At 38.7% G+C, this 18590-nt stretch overlaps 1 protein-coding gene across 6 annotated transcripts in view; it reads left to right on the forward strand.

Annotated features, from left to right (window-relative positions):
- Window positions 1-18590, forward strand: part of OtopLa (proton channel otopetrin-like a) — an 85391-nt gene that overhangs the window by 36295 nt on the left and 30506 nt on the right. For 5 of the 6 annotated variants that reach the window (XM_076519561.1, XM_076519559.1, XM_076519560.1 and 2 more), the window contains exons 2-3: window positions 4729-4964; window positions 8951-9093. In XM_076519561.1, the coding sequence (XP_076375676.1) occupies window positions 4758-4964; window positions 8951-9093 (350 nt within the window). In that variant the 5' untranslated portion in view covers window positions 4729-4757. Of the gene's footprint in view, window positions 1-1423; window positions 1524-4728; window positions 4965-8950; window positions 9094-18590 lie in introns of those variants that run through there. The other variant, XM_076519557.1, reaches the window with a different exon arrangement.

An 18590-nucleotide genomic window follows, 5' to 3' on the forward strand; every position in this document is an offset into this window, starting at 1 on the left:
CATCACGGACCCATTATGGATCGTCGCGTGATGCAATAGCAGCACCTCGACGATAGTCTCGGTATTTCGCGGAAAAGTCGTAGACAGTCGATCAACCCTCGCATGAATATGCGATCAATCTCTGTCGTTAACTTGGTCAATGGCTATGTACGGCGCTCTCGTTAAGCCGTCATAACATTCAACAGTGCCGTTATTTCTGGACGAAAAAGAATTCTCCAAATATGGAGAAATATGTCTGAAAAATTTCAGACTTTCGGAAACTTTAATTTTCGTTATAAAAATTCCGAAAGCCACGTAAACACCAAGAGATATGCAGACAATTGATAGAAAAATTATCTCTTGTAAGAACAAAAGTAAATATTTCGTGTATAAAAAATTTGTTTAGATTACTTATAGATTGATAAATGAGTCCACGAAATTTGAAAAATCGTGTAAATCTTGGTTCCGCTTAAAAATAATTCTGAATATACATAGTATTCTCTGCAAACACCAAAAGAAGAGGCTGGTTCCAGAAAAATCATTCCCCGTAAGGTTAAACACAAGGTTTTGCGTTCACGAAAAATCATTTATATTTTTTGAAGATTGCTAAACGTATCCACAAAGTTTACAATTAATTCTCTTGTCGTAAACGCGTTCAAATTTTAAACACTGAACAGATCCAAGAAAAAACGTTTCCCGCTAAAATAAATTCAAATGTCGTCACACCAAGCTTCTCCAATCATAAAGTACAATGTTAAAACTGCTAGTAAGACACTAAAAATAAAAACCAGAAGAATACGCAAGAAACTAACGCTAAAAATATAAATTCAAGTTCAAGCATCGCTGTACTAGCTTACACATTGTATCGTAAGCAACAAGACCGCACGATAGCCGGCAATTTAAAAATCCCGAGCTCGAGCCACGTCTGTAACAACTATATCTATTAGATCGTATCAGCCCTTCCTTAGGCGTATCTGAAATTAGCTGCCACCCGGTATATCCAGCGAATCAAAACGATTAAGTCGCTATCGCAGACACGTCAGCCGGCCGTTCTTGGAAAAGAAAAAACCACGCTAGGATCCCGATAGACTGGCAACTATCCCAACCTGGATTCTCGATCCGCGTCATTACAAATATTTCCTGTTGCGATCGCAGTGATCGCGATCGCGCCCGAAGTCCCGGTTCGATCGAGTTTCTGTCCCGGTCGCGTCGATCGAGAGCGCCGGCTCGATAAAAACGGCTTCTCGAACAGGCTTCGTCCTCTTCGTCTTCGGCTTCTCGTTCGCTTTCCCGTCTTGTCAGATTCCGCGAAGCGTGTCGCGAGCCGCGCAAAGATGAATACACGTGACTAGCGGCCCGGTACCGCCATGTTTGGCGATCTCTGCTATGGGGAGAGAGCGAGTCCGAGATGTTCGGACTTCCCCTTGATCCAGTGTCGATCGGATCGCGTTTACGTCGCCGCTCCTCGGCAAGATCGGTTACCGCGAGATCCAGAAAATCGGGCCTCGCTCGATCATCCGCTCCGATGGACGAAGACATGTCCAGTAAGTTAACACCGCGAACTCTGAACCCTTTCGCGCCCTTGTTGGGGCTGATATCGATTCCTCGAATCACGAGTGCTCGCAGACGCCGGAAGTGAAGTGAAGTCAACCCTTTACTCGATAACACCCCTGCCGATCGCAATGATTAGCAGCGTTTCCGAAGTGTCGGGAAGTGACTTGGGAAAGTTTTATCTGAAGTGAAGGATGTTATGACTTTTAGATGATGATGTCTAGACTTGATGTCTAGTCATCTTCCCGCAATTGCTTTTATTATTTTAATCTTCTATGAACCGAGTTTTTTTTTAAATTGATATAGAAAATTCATGTATTTCGAAATTAGCAAATAGTATCCATCTTTATGTAAATTAATAACGAATTCACGATTTTAAAAACTATGAATTTGACGTGTGAAACATGAGTTAAAAATCATGAGGTATAACGTCCTTGATTACGAAGGAGAAATAACAGAATAAGAAGCAAGATTTAGTGTGTAACTTCAACGTTACATTAAGGGTTGACGCGTTGACTGCCACGTCGTCATATATGAGTGACACCATTGTTTAATTCAGATTCAGAAACTTTTCAAGTCTTCAAATATTCCAGAACATTAGACTTTATTCGATTTTATACAGGAAGATGCAAGAAGTATTCACTTCAATTAATTGTAACTTTCCGATTACAGTTTCCTTGAACAAGATATTTTGAAGTTGTGTAATTTTTGGGGGCTCTAATTTGGCTGTCAACGCCAAACGTTAATCTTCATATGTTCTTATTGTTAAATTCGCACAACTTTCGCTGATTCTGACTAAATAAGGATATCCTACGCATAGTCTAATTAGTTATGAGCGATGAAAATAAACTTATTTCATATTTATCTCACTTTATTTTAGTTTTCCATTATGAAAAAAGAAAATCTCAGAGCTAATTGTTCATCCTTCTATGAGAATCATATTTTTAATGAAGATTAAAATGATGAAAGTGTAGTTTTATCACTGATACATTTCAAATTTCACTTGCGTTCGCAAGAAAAATTATATGCGACTTATTACGATCATCACACTTTATTAAAAGTATTACGTTCTTTAGCAATATTTATGAAATTAAAACAATTCTCTTAAGAAATAGGGGGTTCCAGTACGTAGAATAATAGTGACTGGATTGCAGTTTTAACGAACGTCCAGCTTCAGAACGCTTTTACGAAAAGAGTGTAGCATACAGTTCGCTTGTAGTCAACCCCTTATGGGACTTACGTTTTAAAACATGAGAGAAAGTTCTGTTCCTCTGGGCATTATTAATTAGAGTCCCGGAAAGATCAATTATCCAGTTTCTGTATTTGGAAAAATTTGTAGTAACAAGTGACAGTTTCTATACCACTGTCACCATTATTTGTTAAACACTATTTTTACAACGCTACGATACTGTGACCTTTATGCACCATGTGCACTTTATGAAATTAAAACAGTTTAAGATTAGTGTTCAATAAACAATAAACAGACTGCGATGCCCTCTGTCGTCATGGGGCTTCGCGTGAACGCCCAACCGCCTGTCAAAATAAGTAGGAGAGATTTAATTTTACACATTTTTAATTACTTCTTGAACCTTGCAGTTGATACACAAATTTACTATTTCGCACAAAGATCTGCGGTCTACTAACAAAAATATATTTTTGCAACATTCATATATTAAATCTCTGGAATAAAATATGTCTGTCGTACAAAAATCTTGATAAAATTTAACATTTGCTGCATATGCCTTTCACCACTGATTCACTGAAACCAGTATCGAAGAGCATATAATTTCATTCCACTACAGTTCCTCTGAAGAAAATGCTACACTGCTTCAAGCCCTGAAATGATTAAATCATGCCCATAGTTCAATCAGAGACCATTGCCCCAGTTTTCCAGAAAATCCGAAGAAAAACTGGTCGATGAGTACGAAGACGAAATGAGCTGGAAGGGGTGTGGCTGTACAGTGTTCACAGCGGAAAAACTAGTGTTCGCGAAGATAGGGGAGGGATCAAGAGAGGGAAAGAGAGTGAAAGAGGATCGTGTTGAAGAAGAACCATGGCGTTCAGCGCAGGGACGGGTTCGATGAAACTTAACGACGCGAAAAGATTGTAATCCCGTGGGGGGTGGGCGCACGGGAGGCTTCCTCCGTTGTTCGATTCGATTTTCCAGAACGCGGTGACCAAGAGCATCGGAGCTGGCTACTCGATTTCGAGAGAATCGATCTCGTTGAATCTCGGCGGAAGGGGACGAATCGACCGTCGTTCGATGCATTATTCACGTACTCTGATTAGTCTTATCATTCGCGAAAGATTGCCGCGCGGTGTGCTCCTCCCTTTCTTTTTTCGCCGATCAACTTTCGGACGATCTCGTTCCCGGTGAATAATCCTTTAAAACTAGAATCAAAACTGTGTTCATCAAGCTGGAACCGTGATTATCATGCTCCATCATTTTTCAATATCATTAATTAAAAACTATATTTCTGTTTTGCTTCGTTTTTAGAATTTCGTGCTATTTGTATAATAGATCAACTCTTTCATCTGCGACTTTAAACTCAACACCTTTTTTCGTTTCTTTAATATTGATTTGTATATCAAACACTACTGTGCATCATACTCTGCACTCATACATTCCTTAAAATGTAAGTACACCCACTTGTGATATATACACATTTCGTAAAATAATTGATCTCTTTCGGTTTGCATTGTGAGATGCGTTTCTTTAGAATGTGAAACTATATAGATGAAGCACAATTTAGTGATTTAACACTTGAAGCAAAAATAAGTGATAGGCTTATGTGTGAAGTAGAGCATGAGAAATAATTAAAACAACATTGTTTATCCACTCCTTTTCACTAGCGTATTGCATTATAACTGTAAAATAATTAATTTTTTAGCTTCCTATGAACAATTTGACACTGTCCCTTAAATTATGAATTTAAAAGAATGTTAATAAATTTCGCAGAATTTTTTTAATATTACAATATACACGATTGACGAATTATTGATAAAGTATTATTATAGAATGTGTGTCTGTGTGTTCGAAGCTATAATGTATTGTAAAATGTGGGCTAAAAATCATCTTGTTGATTTTGAGTAAGCGTGATTTCGCAGGCCCACATTAGGAAGCTAGAATAGGACCCTACGGGGTAAATTATGCCCGTTTCTGGATCGATTCGAGCTGATCGATTTCCTGCTTCGCAGATCGACCGAGAATCCACGAGTCTGAAGAGATGCAGCGGTGTCCGTATCTCCACGAGATGAAGGAGCGCTTGCTCTCGCAGCCGACACCGACTGACGGCCTGGACATGGAACGACTCGATGGCACTCCTGTGAAGGAGGCCAATCTGCACAACGATTATCCGGCACACACGAATCCAGGAGTGATTCCTGACCCCCCGGAAATGCCTCCGGACTCGCTGATCGGCACAGTCGTCAAGGTATGATCTCAAGGACCTCTGAAAGATTCAGGACTCCCAGATGCGGTGGCGAAACTGTGCTCGATGTTCGCGAATGTTAATCGAAACTCCACGCGAAAAGGCGCCAACCTTTCCGGAAGATACAATAGTCGTAAATGGTAGATTCTTATTAATTATTCACTTATTCACTTCTATTTATTGTGAAGTGGTAATGATACCGGTGATGATGAAAGTATTGACCGGAGATAAGTGGTGAAATTGGGTCATCAACTCTAGAGAGACTGTGGTTTCAAATGAACATTGACGGAGTCAGTTAATTTTAGTAATAATATTGTAGATGCATAATTGAACCATATAATATATAATAATAATAATATATATATATATATAATATTATTATATTTACATAATATATAATAATAATAATAATATATATATATATTATTATTATATATAATATATATATATATATATATAATATTCAATTTTGGCACAAAATTTTCATCACGAGTCAGACTCGTGAAAGTAGTGCAAGGGGTTAATGATTTTGTAGATATTTTTCTTCATCGAGGTACAGAATTAAATCAGACCCAAACCATTGTTCATGGGCAATTGAGGCCATTAATAAAGTTGTAAATATTTCTGTTGCTTAGTACGGTGAGAAATTTAGAGTTTAGATACTTTTGAATCCACTGTACATTTTCTAACACAGTATTTATTAAAGTAAAAGATATTTTTCAGAATATCGTTCATAAAAAGATTTAAACGAAAAGAAATAATTATCCGAAAGTATTTTAGACAAGGCAAACGTATTTTTAATTATCGGTAACCAGACATTGATTCATAGAGTCGTAAATAAATTGTGAATCCTTATCCATTCATGATGAGTTAACATAAAATTATTAATTAACATAAAATAATCTTGGACATATTCATATCCACACACCAAGATCGTTTATTCAAACAGTAAGCAACTATTGTCCTCCACGAACCAGTTTTGGAAATCTAGAATAAGTATTTCAAATATTTCAAATATTTCAAATATTTTAATCACAAAGATTGTGATTACATATGTCTTTGCATGTAAACAATACAAAATAGCTCTAAAAGTTAAAAAGGGTACCATGGTCCGTCTAGCTCCCAGACTTTCAACAGCCGCAGGGTTCGATTCAGCAGTCAGCTTCATAAAGAACCCATAGAAACTTCGCAACACCCCATAAAGTCCGCGCGACGACCTTCGGGTACAGTTTCACCACCCTCCGAGCTTATTCGTCTACTAGCAAGAACTATGCGGCACCCTTGACACCGCGAGCATGCCGAATTTATGAAAATTGGTGTTGGACACTTGGCCAGTGACCCTCGTAAACTTCGTCTACAAAGAAGCCCAGCAACTTTTCCCTGTTAAGCTAACCCCCGTCCCTAAAACTTTCGGTGTCTCGCGACAACCTCTTAGTAACAACGACGGGACGATAGAGGAGGTGGAGGTAGAATCGATTAGCTTACCGAGCCAACCGAATATTTTTCCTGCTGAATGACTTCCTCCCTCGTGGAACGGATAGAGCTATCCGCGGATGTCAGGATAAATGGTGGGACTTTTTGCCTGCGGCCGCAGCCAATATTCCAAGTGGCCGACGCCAACAATTTTTCTCTCCGTACGGCCGCCATAGTGAGACGAATGGGCGTTCTAGCTGGGAAAAAATTCATAGATCATTCCGTGTTGTTTGGCATAAATTTTAATGTTGGGGGACAGCTGGCGAAGTTTAGGCTGTGCTTAAATTAGACCTAACTTCAAGTCCTAGTCCATTGATGTTACTATCAAAATTGCAGACAATTTCTCCAAGACGCATGGCTAAATCAGATTCAAGACTTCAAATTCTAATTCATTGATACTGTTACGGTTTCTTCATTTATTTATAAATACTAGAACTACGAAGCTCTTAACGGGACTAATGTTATATTGATTTATAATAACGGCAAGATCGGATTTATTTAAACTTTGCGCGATTCCTGACATAAAGATGTTTATGTAAACATTTCTCCTAGATATATTTTTGTAATATCAGGTACTGTAAAAGAAAAAATTAAAAACCAGTCATTTTGACCGATTTGTTAATTCTAGTGTTAAATAATATAAGAATTTCAACTAAATCATTTATTATTAAAATTGCAAATATTTATTTTCTCCGAAATACATGGCTGAATCAGATTGAAGGCAAAACTCATGGTGAATTGATAGTATTCATTACTCGAAGCAAGGTTCATAATCAGTTCCTACCAATAGTAAGGATACAAGAATTTTGTTTAGACTAGTTTCCTTTATCTTAGAAGTAGAAGCAAGTCTTTTGGAAAGATAGTGGCGTTAAAAGTTATTTTATATGTTAACTCTTTACACTGTTTAAAAATAACTCTGTCGTTTACAACAATACGATAATATGCCTAATTAAGATAAGACATTTTTATTGGGTTGGCAACTAAGTAATTGCCGATTTTAGTTATAGATGTCTCTCACCCCCATTTTTATGATATCCGTAAATGTTATATTATAAAATTATTATTATTATTATTATTATTATTATTATGTTATTTTTTATTATCCGTGAATGTTAGCAACTGGACAAATTGAATGCAGCGGTCAAGGAAAAGCGACCAGAATTGGTCAATCGTAAATGTGTCATTTTCCACCAGGATAATGCTAGGCGTCTTTGTCCACTCAGCAAAAATTGATGAATATTGGTTGGGAATTGATGTTACACCCACCATATACTCCTGATCTCGCGCCATCGGATTACCACTTATTTCGATCCCTGGACAACTCCCTTCGTGGTAAAACTTTTAATGATGATGACGCTGTAAAATCTCACTTAATTCAGTTTTTGGCCAAAAAGGATCAGACTTTCCACGAGCGTGGAATTTTCAAGTTATCAGAGAGATGGCGAAAGGTCATCGAACAAAATGGAAAATACATTACAGATTAAACTTCATTCCAAGTAAAAAAAAATTTTTTATTTCATTGAACAAATCGGCAATTACTTAGTTGCCAACCCAATACTTCATAGAGGTCAGATTTGAGATAGAACGTGGTTCTCAAGATTAAGTTATTTTAAATTTCATGACCGTCAACGTTTTCGTTTGATCTATGAAGTATCTTTATTACTGCCAAAGATAATAAAAAGAGAGATTCAGCTTTATATAATCGACAGACCTCCAAATAACCTTGAAAAGATTTTTGCAGCAAATGCGGTGTTTAGTCCTTTCATATGCGTATAAAAAAAGAATATTACGGAATGAATACAGAACAATGCCAGTCAATTATTTAAACATTTAAGTACTTAACACTAAACCTACCGCGGTTAAAGTGACCGCTTTCTTATTTTGCAATTCTGAAAAGTTCCGAGACTCTTTCGTGGAAAACGCTTGAATAAGTTATATTACTGGAGCAAGTTTTATAATAAAAACTTGACAAATTTTAAATAAATTCGGTCTTCTCACTTTTGTGAAGCAGTATATGCCAGTTAGTATTACTACTTGGTAGGTTTAGTGTTAAATATTTTTATAACTTCACCACCAAATTAGCTCCCGAATTACGGATGCTGGGTACATTTTGACCTAGACCTACAGACGTCATCAAAATTACAAGTTTTCAGATGAAAAACTTGTTACGAGTGTAATACTTGTTACATTCGTATGAAATCTAATAAAAAGATCAAGGATTGATCTTAAAGGACAATCCTTAAAAAAATGTAAAGAACAATTAATTGATGAGTATGCTAATACGTTGGCACATCATTTTGAAAACAAAGTCCAATAAAGAAAGTCAACATTTTTCAAAACCGGGCCTAAAATTATGTAAGATGAAGTTGATGCGTAAAAATTTAAGCGATGTTAACCACGGCATGCGAGAATTAATGCGTTGATAGATTTATTGGAAAACAACTCCCATAATGTTCACGCGTTTTCCTCTATGGTAATGTGCGTGAAGTCTGAAAGCCCTAATTTATCGGTTCCAGCTGAATTCTGACGGATACGGGTCGCACACGTCGCCGGCCCACGCGAGGCAGCCCTTGGTGCCTCAAAATTCGAGCAACCCGCCCCTCTGCCTCACCCCCACGCACACCAGCCCCGGCTCTGGCACGCTGCCAAAGAACGCCAAGTGAGTACATTCTTACGAGCGGATTCTTAAGATCCTCGGACAATTCCGCGCCGCGATAATTGCGTTTACGACTGCGTTCCTCGTGGCCGCAATCGCGGCGCGTAACGACCTAACGTGGCACGCATAAACGACACGTGGCTCCTTTGTCTCGCGCGATCACGTTCCCGCCGGGTAAAAATAGAGATTGCGGATGTTTTTGAAATACAGAGGTGACTCGGGATGATGTAAGTATCCGCAGAACGATGTTGGAGAATTAATGGGGCTCCGAAGATGGGTGCAACTGGTGAAATTGGACTGTTTTGTGTTTTATGCAAACTGTCGTCCTTGTAGATCGAGATTGGGACAAGAGAAGTTTGGGTTGAATATTGTTGCATGTGAAAATCATTTGTGCAAAGTAATGAAAACGTGGTTTATGTTACATGGATATTATTTAATTTTAATTTTGTTCACGCGTGGAAAACAATTGTGCGAAATAAATAATATCATGTGGTAGGATGAAATGAAGCTAGAAGAAAAAAAGAACAAAGACAATTTTTGTACGCATTTTGAGAACAATGAGAAAGAATTAATAGTATTCCGAAGAGTGACTAATCGGTGGAATTAGTCTCTATTGACATCTATGCTAATTAACATCCGTGTAAATTGCATTTGCGAAATGTGGAGCTGATTGAATTTCATTTCCCATGGAGAATCGAATCAAATTTTGATTTAATTCACATCACACTTCTGTAAAATTTAATTCAACTTACCCTTCTATCTTTACAAATGGAAATAAAACATTTTATTAAAAAATGTTTTTAATAAATTGTGCCAATAAAAAAATTTGATTAATTTATGAGCATACTAAAATGATATTAATTTGAGAGAATAAAACATTCTACTGATAAAGTTGAATAGATAATACAAGACAGCAGGCTAAAATATCGCTTAAAAGTAAGGTTGAAACAAATGGAAAGAAATAGCTGGTTCTGACAATGAGATACGACAGCATAAAGATCTACGGTTTCAATGCGAGAACGTAATGCTACATGGCATAATTAATTGAAACAGCAAAATAGAACTTTTTGTATCATACTTTATTTTCAAGGAGATTGAATTTGTACTCCAACAGGGAGCACGTACCATTGAATCGGACTTGGCTCGCGTGTCTGTTCATTGCTTGCCGTTTCTGCTTACACTATTCTCGGATACACCGGTGTATCCGATTAATGTATCAGATCACTTTTCCAAGTCAATTTCCTCGAAAGCTGAATTGTGTACACCAGAAGTTGCTGTAATAATATTCCTCTGTCCTCAGAACTGGTCTCATAACTTGTGCTCTCACTTTGCGAATTATATCTCGCTATAACCAAACAATCCTCAACTACCAGCGAAACTAGAATTCTCGAACAGCGACAACAGTCTCAAACGCCGGGTTAAATAAACAAATAAATTGTCGTCTACAGGAAAAGTCTGAATGTTCGCAAGCCATCTTTAGCGGCAGCGGTGCAATCACCCGTACGTAAATACCAACTTCGAAGCTTACAACTTTCTTTTGAAGTTCGAACGGCGTGTGCAAGAGAAACTTGGGGCCATAACAGACACGCAACTCTCGCATGTTCGCCGACTGTGGCCCCGGTTAAATATACTTCGCATTCGGAGCGTGTATTAGGCGGTCGTTTCGCCGGCACGTGGTCACCGCGTTATCGTTACGCGAACCTCGAAGAGCTTCCGCTATCGCAGAACGGTTCCTGGTAGGCTTTCAAGCGAAAATAGCCGACGTGATCGCTGGACCGCGCCGGGTTTCGAGGATTTTACGATTTGCCGGCTGACAGGGCTACATCTCATTATACACTGGCAACCATGAGTATCTAGACACCTCGCAACTCCACGTGAGTTAGGGGCTTTTTGCTTAAGACATTGCAACTGCCAGAAATCAAAGCTTCTGTAACCTTACATTATTTATAAGTAAGACTGGCAGGATAGATAGTTTTGAGAATTTCACGATCGTTGTAGCTAGATTCATTGAGATCATTAAGCCGAATTTTTTACGTATTTACAAATCTACTTCTTTGACATCAATGTTGATCTGGTCAATATACACTTTTCATTCCCAAGTACATTGTGTTACGGATGAATACGTTATAATTAGACTGCGATAATTCATGCAAAATAATTATAAGAAACAGAAAATAAGTAACAATAAATTGTTTCTTTCAATAATTTTTCAAAGGTGAAAGAACACAATGTAACAATATTGTTAAATTCTTCTGATGTCTTCACAACTTTATATTTCGGTTACGCATTTATGCCATAAATTTAGAAAAATCGCTATCTAATTATGATGCACCTAGTGTAAATTACATATATAATTTTAGTGCTCATGTACAGTGGCACCTCGATTACCCGAGCCTCGAATACCTAAACCCTTTAATATTATAAATGTATCACAGGTAAACAGTTCAATCTGTGTCGATCTCTATGCAACACGATTCATTGTACAGATCAATAAGACTTGATATCCCCCAATTAGTTTGGATCATCGAGACTATACATATACCTACTGTAGTCCAGCTTCTACATTGTCCTCTACAAAGACCATCTTCAATCAATTAACTATATGTATACCAACGGAAGTTGCACTGCTGTCTGTGGTATCACAATTCCTACATAGAACATTTATCTACGTTTGCAGTGTTTTCAACAGGCAGTCATTAACACTAAACCTACCGCGGTCAAAGTGACCGCTTTCTTATTTTGCAATTCTGCAAAGTTCCGAGACTCTTCCGTGGAAAACGCTTGAATAAGTTATATTATTGGGGCAAGTTTTATAATGAAAACTTTACAAACACCAAATAAATTCGGCCTTCTCACTTTTGTGAAGCAGTACATGCCAGTGGTAGGTTTAGTGTTAACGAAAAATCCGCAAAACTACCTAAATGTTTCGAGATTCGTGATAGGCTGCGTAGGTGGCGATGCGTCTGCGTGCCGTTTATTTCGGGAGCCGAAGACTTTATCGACGTTCGCGAACGGAAACGGCTGTCGAACTTGACGATTGCCGGCAGCATGTGGATTTATTGCCAACCGACACACGATAGATAATTAATGGGATTTCGTTCGAGGGGAATCGCTCGGATTCGAACGACGGTCGAATAATTGAGACGCCTAGAGACCCGGCGGCCGAACCGTATTATTAATTAGTATCGTCGCGAGACGCGTCCTGGGCGAACCTGTCGTCGGGATCGCTCGATGCACACTTGTTCCGCGCAGCCTGTTGACTGCTTGATGAGTAGGATGACGCGATTAAACGCCTCCCACGCGATCACACTGGTTTCTTCGGGTTAATCAGTGTCCCCTGGACGCTTCTCCTGGGACCGATTGGTGCTCCACATAAATTATGAACTGTTGTTATCAGCTCTGTGCAACATTTAAAAGATCTAATTTCTTAGACTTGTTTCCACTTGATTTTTTAAAGGAAAAATTGGCTGATGAAGACGATTTTAACATCAAGTAATACGGAAACTTGATGATTAACACTAAACGTACCGAGATTTGAAAGCGACTAGTATGTGTTGCCTTTTAAAAATTTTAAGATTGAATTTATTTAAGTATTTCATAATTTTAATATTACTATATGACCTGAATAAAGGAAATATATTCCAAACTTCCACTGGAAGCTGATTTATAATTTCAGTAATTGTATAATATGAAATCGGTCTCTCGACCGACAGTGGTACGTTTAACGATAAAGATTATTTATAGAAAATTCAAAGAAAAATTTGTTTTCTTTATATGAATACAGCGGTAAAAATTGTTGAACATTTAAATGAATACATCTTATTTTATTTTTCTTAAAGTGGTGTGAAATAATCGTGTTTAGCAATCCATGGATCTAGTGTCGAGGGGTTAAAAATAGTCGTGCATCATGTTATTGGAATATTAGACATTCTTGTTAAAATAAAAGATAAAAAACAATAAAATTATAAATCTCGTCGTTTACTAGGGTGTAATAAGTTAAGGACGTAAAAATTATTTTAGAGAAGAACTAATACTTAAAAAATGTCTAAATAAACATACGCATTGCTAAATACTTGATGAACCAGTCTAATAGTTCTAACACTATAACAAGTGGTCTTTACTGCGCCCTAACGATCATTTGTAATAATTTGCTCGCAATCCCGTTCAGGATGATCTCTCGTTCTAGTTCTCGTTCCGGGTCAAAAGGCTTTCGAAAGAGCCCCTTAATTTTTCTTTGAAGCTCTGGCGAAGGACGTTTGAGACGACGAGGTCAACTCGGTTAGTGCAGCATCTGTATTCCGAGCGGCTGTTTCTATTTTCCCCGGTGGAGACGAGAGTGTTGCTCAGCAATATTTGAAGACAGCCGTCGGATCCATGACACCGTCCCGATTTCAGCGATCCTTTTAAAGAAATCCGAGGTTCTTCAGTGCCTTTCTTGCTCGCGGGAACATGGCGCGGTGCTTGCCTTTTTCGGGCCGAGACGTTGCGATCGCCGCGGGCTACTCGTTTCAAGATGTCGTGAATATTAACACCTTATCGTCGACGTGATAACATTGATTTCTTACTACTAACATTGAAAGAAGAAACACCACTGAAACTGAACAGAATACGGTGTCACTCATAATAGAAAACGATGTTCAATTTGACACTGTGCCGTCATCTGTAAATAAGGTGTCAACACGAATAAATCTTGATTCAATGAACAAAATTTTACGAGTAATGGTCCATGTATTCGTCGAGCTGCCATGCGTCATTCAAAATCAATCCAAGTTTTCGCATTAATCACTGGACACAATGAATGGAAATCGTGGCCGTAGTTTCATAATTGCGAAAAGCTGTTCTACATCCTGCAATACGAATCAAGATAAAATTTCAAACAGCTCGGGCAGTTTCAGGCGCATCGAATTTCAAAATTTTAGAAAATAACTGTACGTGGACATGCAATAATTTCAGTCGTAGTTTGAAATAATTATTCTTCCTTATTATTATTTCCAAGCTGAGAGATTATATTCATACGTATAATCAAAAGTTCATCTATATTTTAAGATAACCGTTGAAACCTCTCGATCCTCGAAACTAATTTCACGAGGGATGATCCAATTTCGCTTGATCCCGTAATTCGACCAATTCTGTCGTATTTATAATGTTAAGTATATTTTAAATTTAGCTATATTTGTAAGAACAAAGAATATTATGGCAACGGACACAGAATATGACTGAATTTTGATTCAAAGATCATATGACGGTTAACTGTATGCTTGAAGCTGTTTCCATTCACTGATCAGAGTGAAATAAAATATCAATCGATTCTTCAAAGCTACCTGGTCAAAATAACTATTAACCCTTTGCACTCGAGTGGTGACTCTGAGGCACCACTAAAATTGTTAGTTCGCGTTCCAAAATAATTTTTATATTAACAAAACATAAATTTAAAAAATTGTTGAAAGTGTAATTGTCATCACAAGTCATCGCAAGACTCAATTTCATATGCATAAAATGCACTTTGTCATATAAAATGGAAATACCATAAGTCAGAAAAATTGTTTTAGATTCACGGTTAAAATGGCTTCGAGTGCAAAGGGTTAATTATAATTAATTATAATAACTATAATTCAACTATTTGCCTTTAGAGTTCCAGTTGGAACACAGTATATTCGTTGCAATTGTCAGTTGCAATTCTGCACATGCAGAAACATATGAAAGGAAAAATATCGAATTGAATATTTAGAGGGACATTAAATTTGAATAATATAACTAGATCCGAGTATCGCCTCGGTGTTTCAGTTGAGATTGAAAAGTAGGGTGTACAATTTCGAGCGCGTCCGTCCGGCCAGAGGGAAGGAAGGGCTGAAGTTTGGGAACCGATCCCTTCCCTCGTCCCGGGTTTTAGTTCTGGAGACGCGGAATCGCGGCAGCACTGCCAGCGGGACTCGAAATCAATACTCGGTGTGCGTGAGTCTGGCCTGTCGCAATCCTTGCAACGCGATATTACAGCACGCAGAAAAATGCTTGGAGCACCTAGACGAGTATTGCGCCGTATCGGTGACCCGATCCAGATCATCGTCAGGGAACGCGATCGCAACTCGTTCTGCGTTTGTCCACCTGGCGATGTCCTCCGCAACACCTGACCACCCTCTACGCAACACGCCTCCTAACAGAAGACCAGGAATGTGAAAACCAGCAAACTTCTCGAGAAATCGCGTGACGCGTTTCATCGCGATAATCCTCACGCGATCGTTAGAAGACCGATCGCCGGAATTGATCGAGGGGATGCTTTTTGAGGATGATCGAGGCTGCTCTTTTCTACGATGCGGGAAAGAGACAGTAGTAAAAAATAAAGTATGAGAGGTCAGGGAACTATGATCGAGAGCAACGCGGCAGATTCGGTGGACGATTGCCAAGCATCTCGATCATCGTGCTGCCAAACGGTCACCGACCTGCCCACGGAAAAACAACCCTGGGGATCCATTACCATACGTGCGTCCACATCGATTTGTACACGGGGACAAGGGGGCGAACCCTGCCTGCCTCCCAGAAGACCCTTTTGTACGTCTAAACTGTGGATGTGGGTTCATCCGCTTGATGTTTCGATGTTGAGCTAATAGACGCCAGCAAAAGATTGTCAGGAGATGCAGTAGGCAATTTTTTTGTCCATCTCGGTAAAGATTTTAGCAAACATGCATGATCAAGATCTCAATCTCAAAGACAATAAAAAATTGTACAAGATTAAAGATCTTAGCAAAACGAATGAAGAACGTAAACAATAAAAGACTGAACAAGATCAAGGGATTTTAGCAAAACGAATGAAGAACAGAGAGAATCTTTTCGTGTAACTTTTTCTCCATTTGCTATTTCGATGTTCGAGATCTTGGTCTGATAGACACCAAGAGATGCTACAAGATTTAGAAATCATAGCAATACGAGTGCAGAGCGGTTGAAGAACGTGTACAATCTTTTCGTGCATCTGAATAGCGTGCATCATCTGCTCCATTTGCTGTTTCAATGCTTAAGATCTAAACTTGCACAGGGATTGCACAGGGAGTTGAGACAGAAGATTGCATAACTTCAAGAGGTCTCAACAATTCAAATGACAGATTATTGAGGTTCTCAGACAATCTTCTTCTGCATTGTGCATTTTAATGAAGTAGAAATAAAAGAACAGTTGAGTTTCTTGCTATTCACTGTGGCGATTTTAAGACACTAGAGTTGTTAGCCGCGAATAGCCGAGTATCATGAAAAGCATATAACAAAGAGTCTCTTTTATCAAGTATGTAGCTAATTAGTAAAGAACAATTTAAATCGCTGCTGCTTACTTTTAAAATACTAAAGACATAGGACTCGATAGGCACCAACAGATAATAGAGAACACAGTTTTGAGGATAACTTCGGTGGTTTTTTATGTACCATTGTGGTGCAAACAATTTAGAGCTGGCAAACACCAGAAACTACCATGAAAACGACGGACAACTAAGGCCTCTGCTCTGCACAATGTCTCTACAAAAGATCCTTTAAACATCGACAGACAACGAAGGAGTCTTAAAAGAAGCATAAAGGACCAGGTGCCTACTTACTATTGCAACACGGAGTACGTAGCAGATAACAGGAGGATCCTGAAAGAAGAATGAAGAACAAGGTGTCTCACTCTTGCTCACTATTACAACACATGGTATGATACGAGAAGGATCTTGAAAGAAGAATGAGGGAAAGGTGTCTCTACCTACTATTACAGAGTGTGTAGCAGATAATGGAAGGTCCTGAAGATGAACTGCTGAGACACCTATTCCATTCACCATCGATGTAGCCAACTAGAATAGCAAGAAAATACCCTAAAAGGAACCGAAGAACAATCGAGCTGCTCCTATGGCAACGCAAAGGCTGTCCAAAGATGTTGAACATGTGGTACGCACTTTCTACAAGGTTCTGCGGTATCATTGGCGAACACATAGTATTCGGCGGAAGGAAATACAACAACCCCAGACCGATCGCAATCGTAATCAAGGGTCGTTTCTAGTCAGCCGACTCGAAAAGGGTTGTGCACGCTTTGCTCGAGAATTTTGTGGTAGGGTAAGGTTACTGACCTCGAGTTGCCAGCGTTATCGAGCGGGTCAGTGGGTCGCAGAACCACAGAGCATATCAGCCCCTCCCCCACCTCCGTTCGACGCCCACCACCGGCCAGGTCTCCCACCCCTCGGTGTTCCGGATCCTCCCGTGGGAACGCGGCCGAATGTGCGCGCGAGACGCTTCCCGTTGCCCGAACTTCCAGGGAACACTCCCGCGAGGAGCCTTCTCCACTTGATAGAATTAAAAAGTTCTGGGAATCGAGCCATGGGCCGACGATTCCGAGCTTCGAACCGCTCCGGATGACTTTGGTACCGGTCCGGAGGCGATTAGATCATCTTCCGTATCTCTCCGAGGCTGACTGTCAATCAAAGTACACATGATATCCTATCTTTCATGATCCGATTTGTCAATTTAATTGATTTTTTTGCGCTGAATCTGAGCCTGCAATATGGTTCCTCTTTATGCGCGTCTCTTTAGGAGGAAATTTCTGATTTTTATTGACTTTTGGGAATCAAATTAGAGTTATGGGTACTTAATTTTCAAGAATTTGGTCATTTCTATAGATTTTTGTGCACCAAAGTTCCTGGGAAAGGTTCTTTTCAATTTTAGAAAAACAGTTGTAAAAACATTGCAGAGGTGACCTATTTAATAAAAAGCACAGGAAGAAATTATTATTTTGTGTAATCAATTGTTTGAGAGAAATTTAATATTGGAGAAAGTTGTAAAATTTCTAGATATTGTGAAAACATCCAATTAACACTTTGACTGATAATCTAATTCATAATCCAACAACCTTCTTTCTATCTGATAGAATAAAAATTGAAGATTTCAAGCAAATCTATTAAATGTTAAAATTTAAAGAAAAATGTGAATATACTGAAATGTTCTATGGATAGTTAGAAAAGAGAAAAAGAATGCGAAGGTTGCTCCACAGTGACTCTGGAAGGTCTTAATGAACTTGCCTTGTTAGTTCAGAAAGAATAGTTGAAAATAAATACTTGTACGCGTTTCCTCTCTATAGCCCATTTCTATAGCCGATTTAAAAACTATGATCGTAGTCAGTACATATAAGCAAGGAACGTGGATATCGGTGAGAAAGGTTTGAGTATTTAAATACGAGTACGTATCTATTAAGTGAAGTTCCAATTTACTAATGTATTTGCTCGAGAAACGTTGAACGAAACGGTTCCACGGTTTTGGTCTACCCTGTATATTTTACTCCAGTTTCCCAGCCTCGGTTTTTTGGGTCAGGTTTTAAAACAGCCTCCAGGCTCCAGCTCGCTTTTATGCCATATTGTATGCGCTCTGTACTCGTAATGTTTACGGGCTATTATTGTCTATAATAGACGGCGTAACAATAGTACTTATGCTGCAGATTTTCATGCATTTGCAAGTCAACAAGACAGAAATCTTACTACAATCGAGCAGAAATTAAATAT

The sequence above is a fragment of the Megalopta genalis genome, chromosome 3, assembly GCF_051020955.1.
Source record: "Megalopta genalis isolate 19385.01 chromosome 3, iyMegGena1_principal, whole genome shotgun sequence".
NCBI lineage: Eukaryota > Metazoa > Arthropoda > Insecta > Hymenoptera > Halictidae > Megalopta > Megalopta genalis.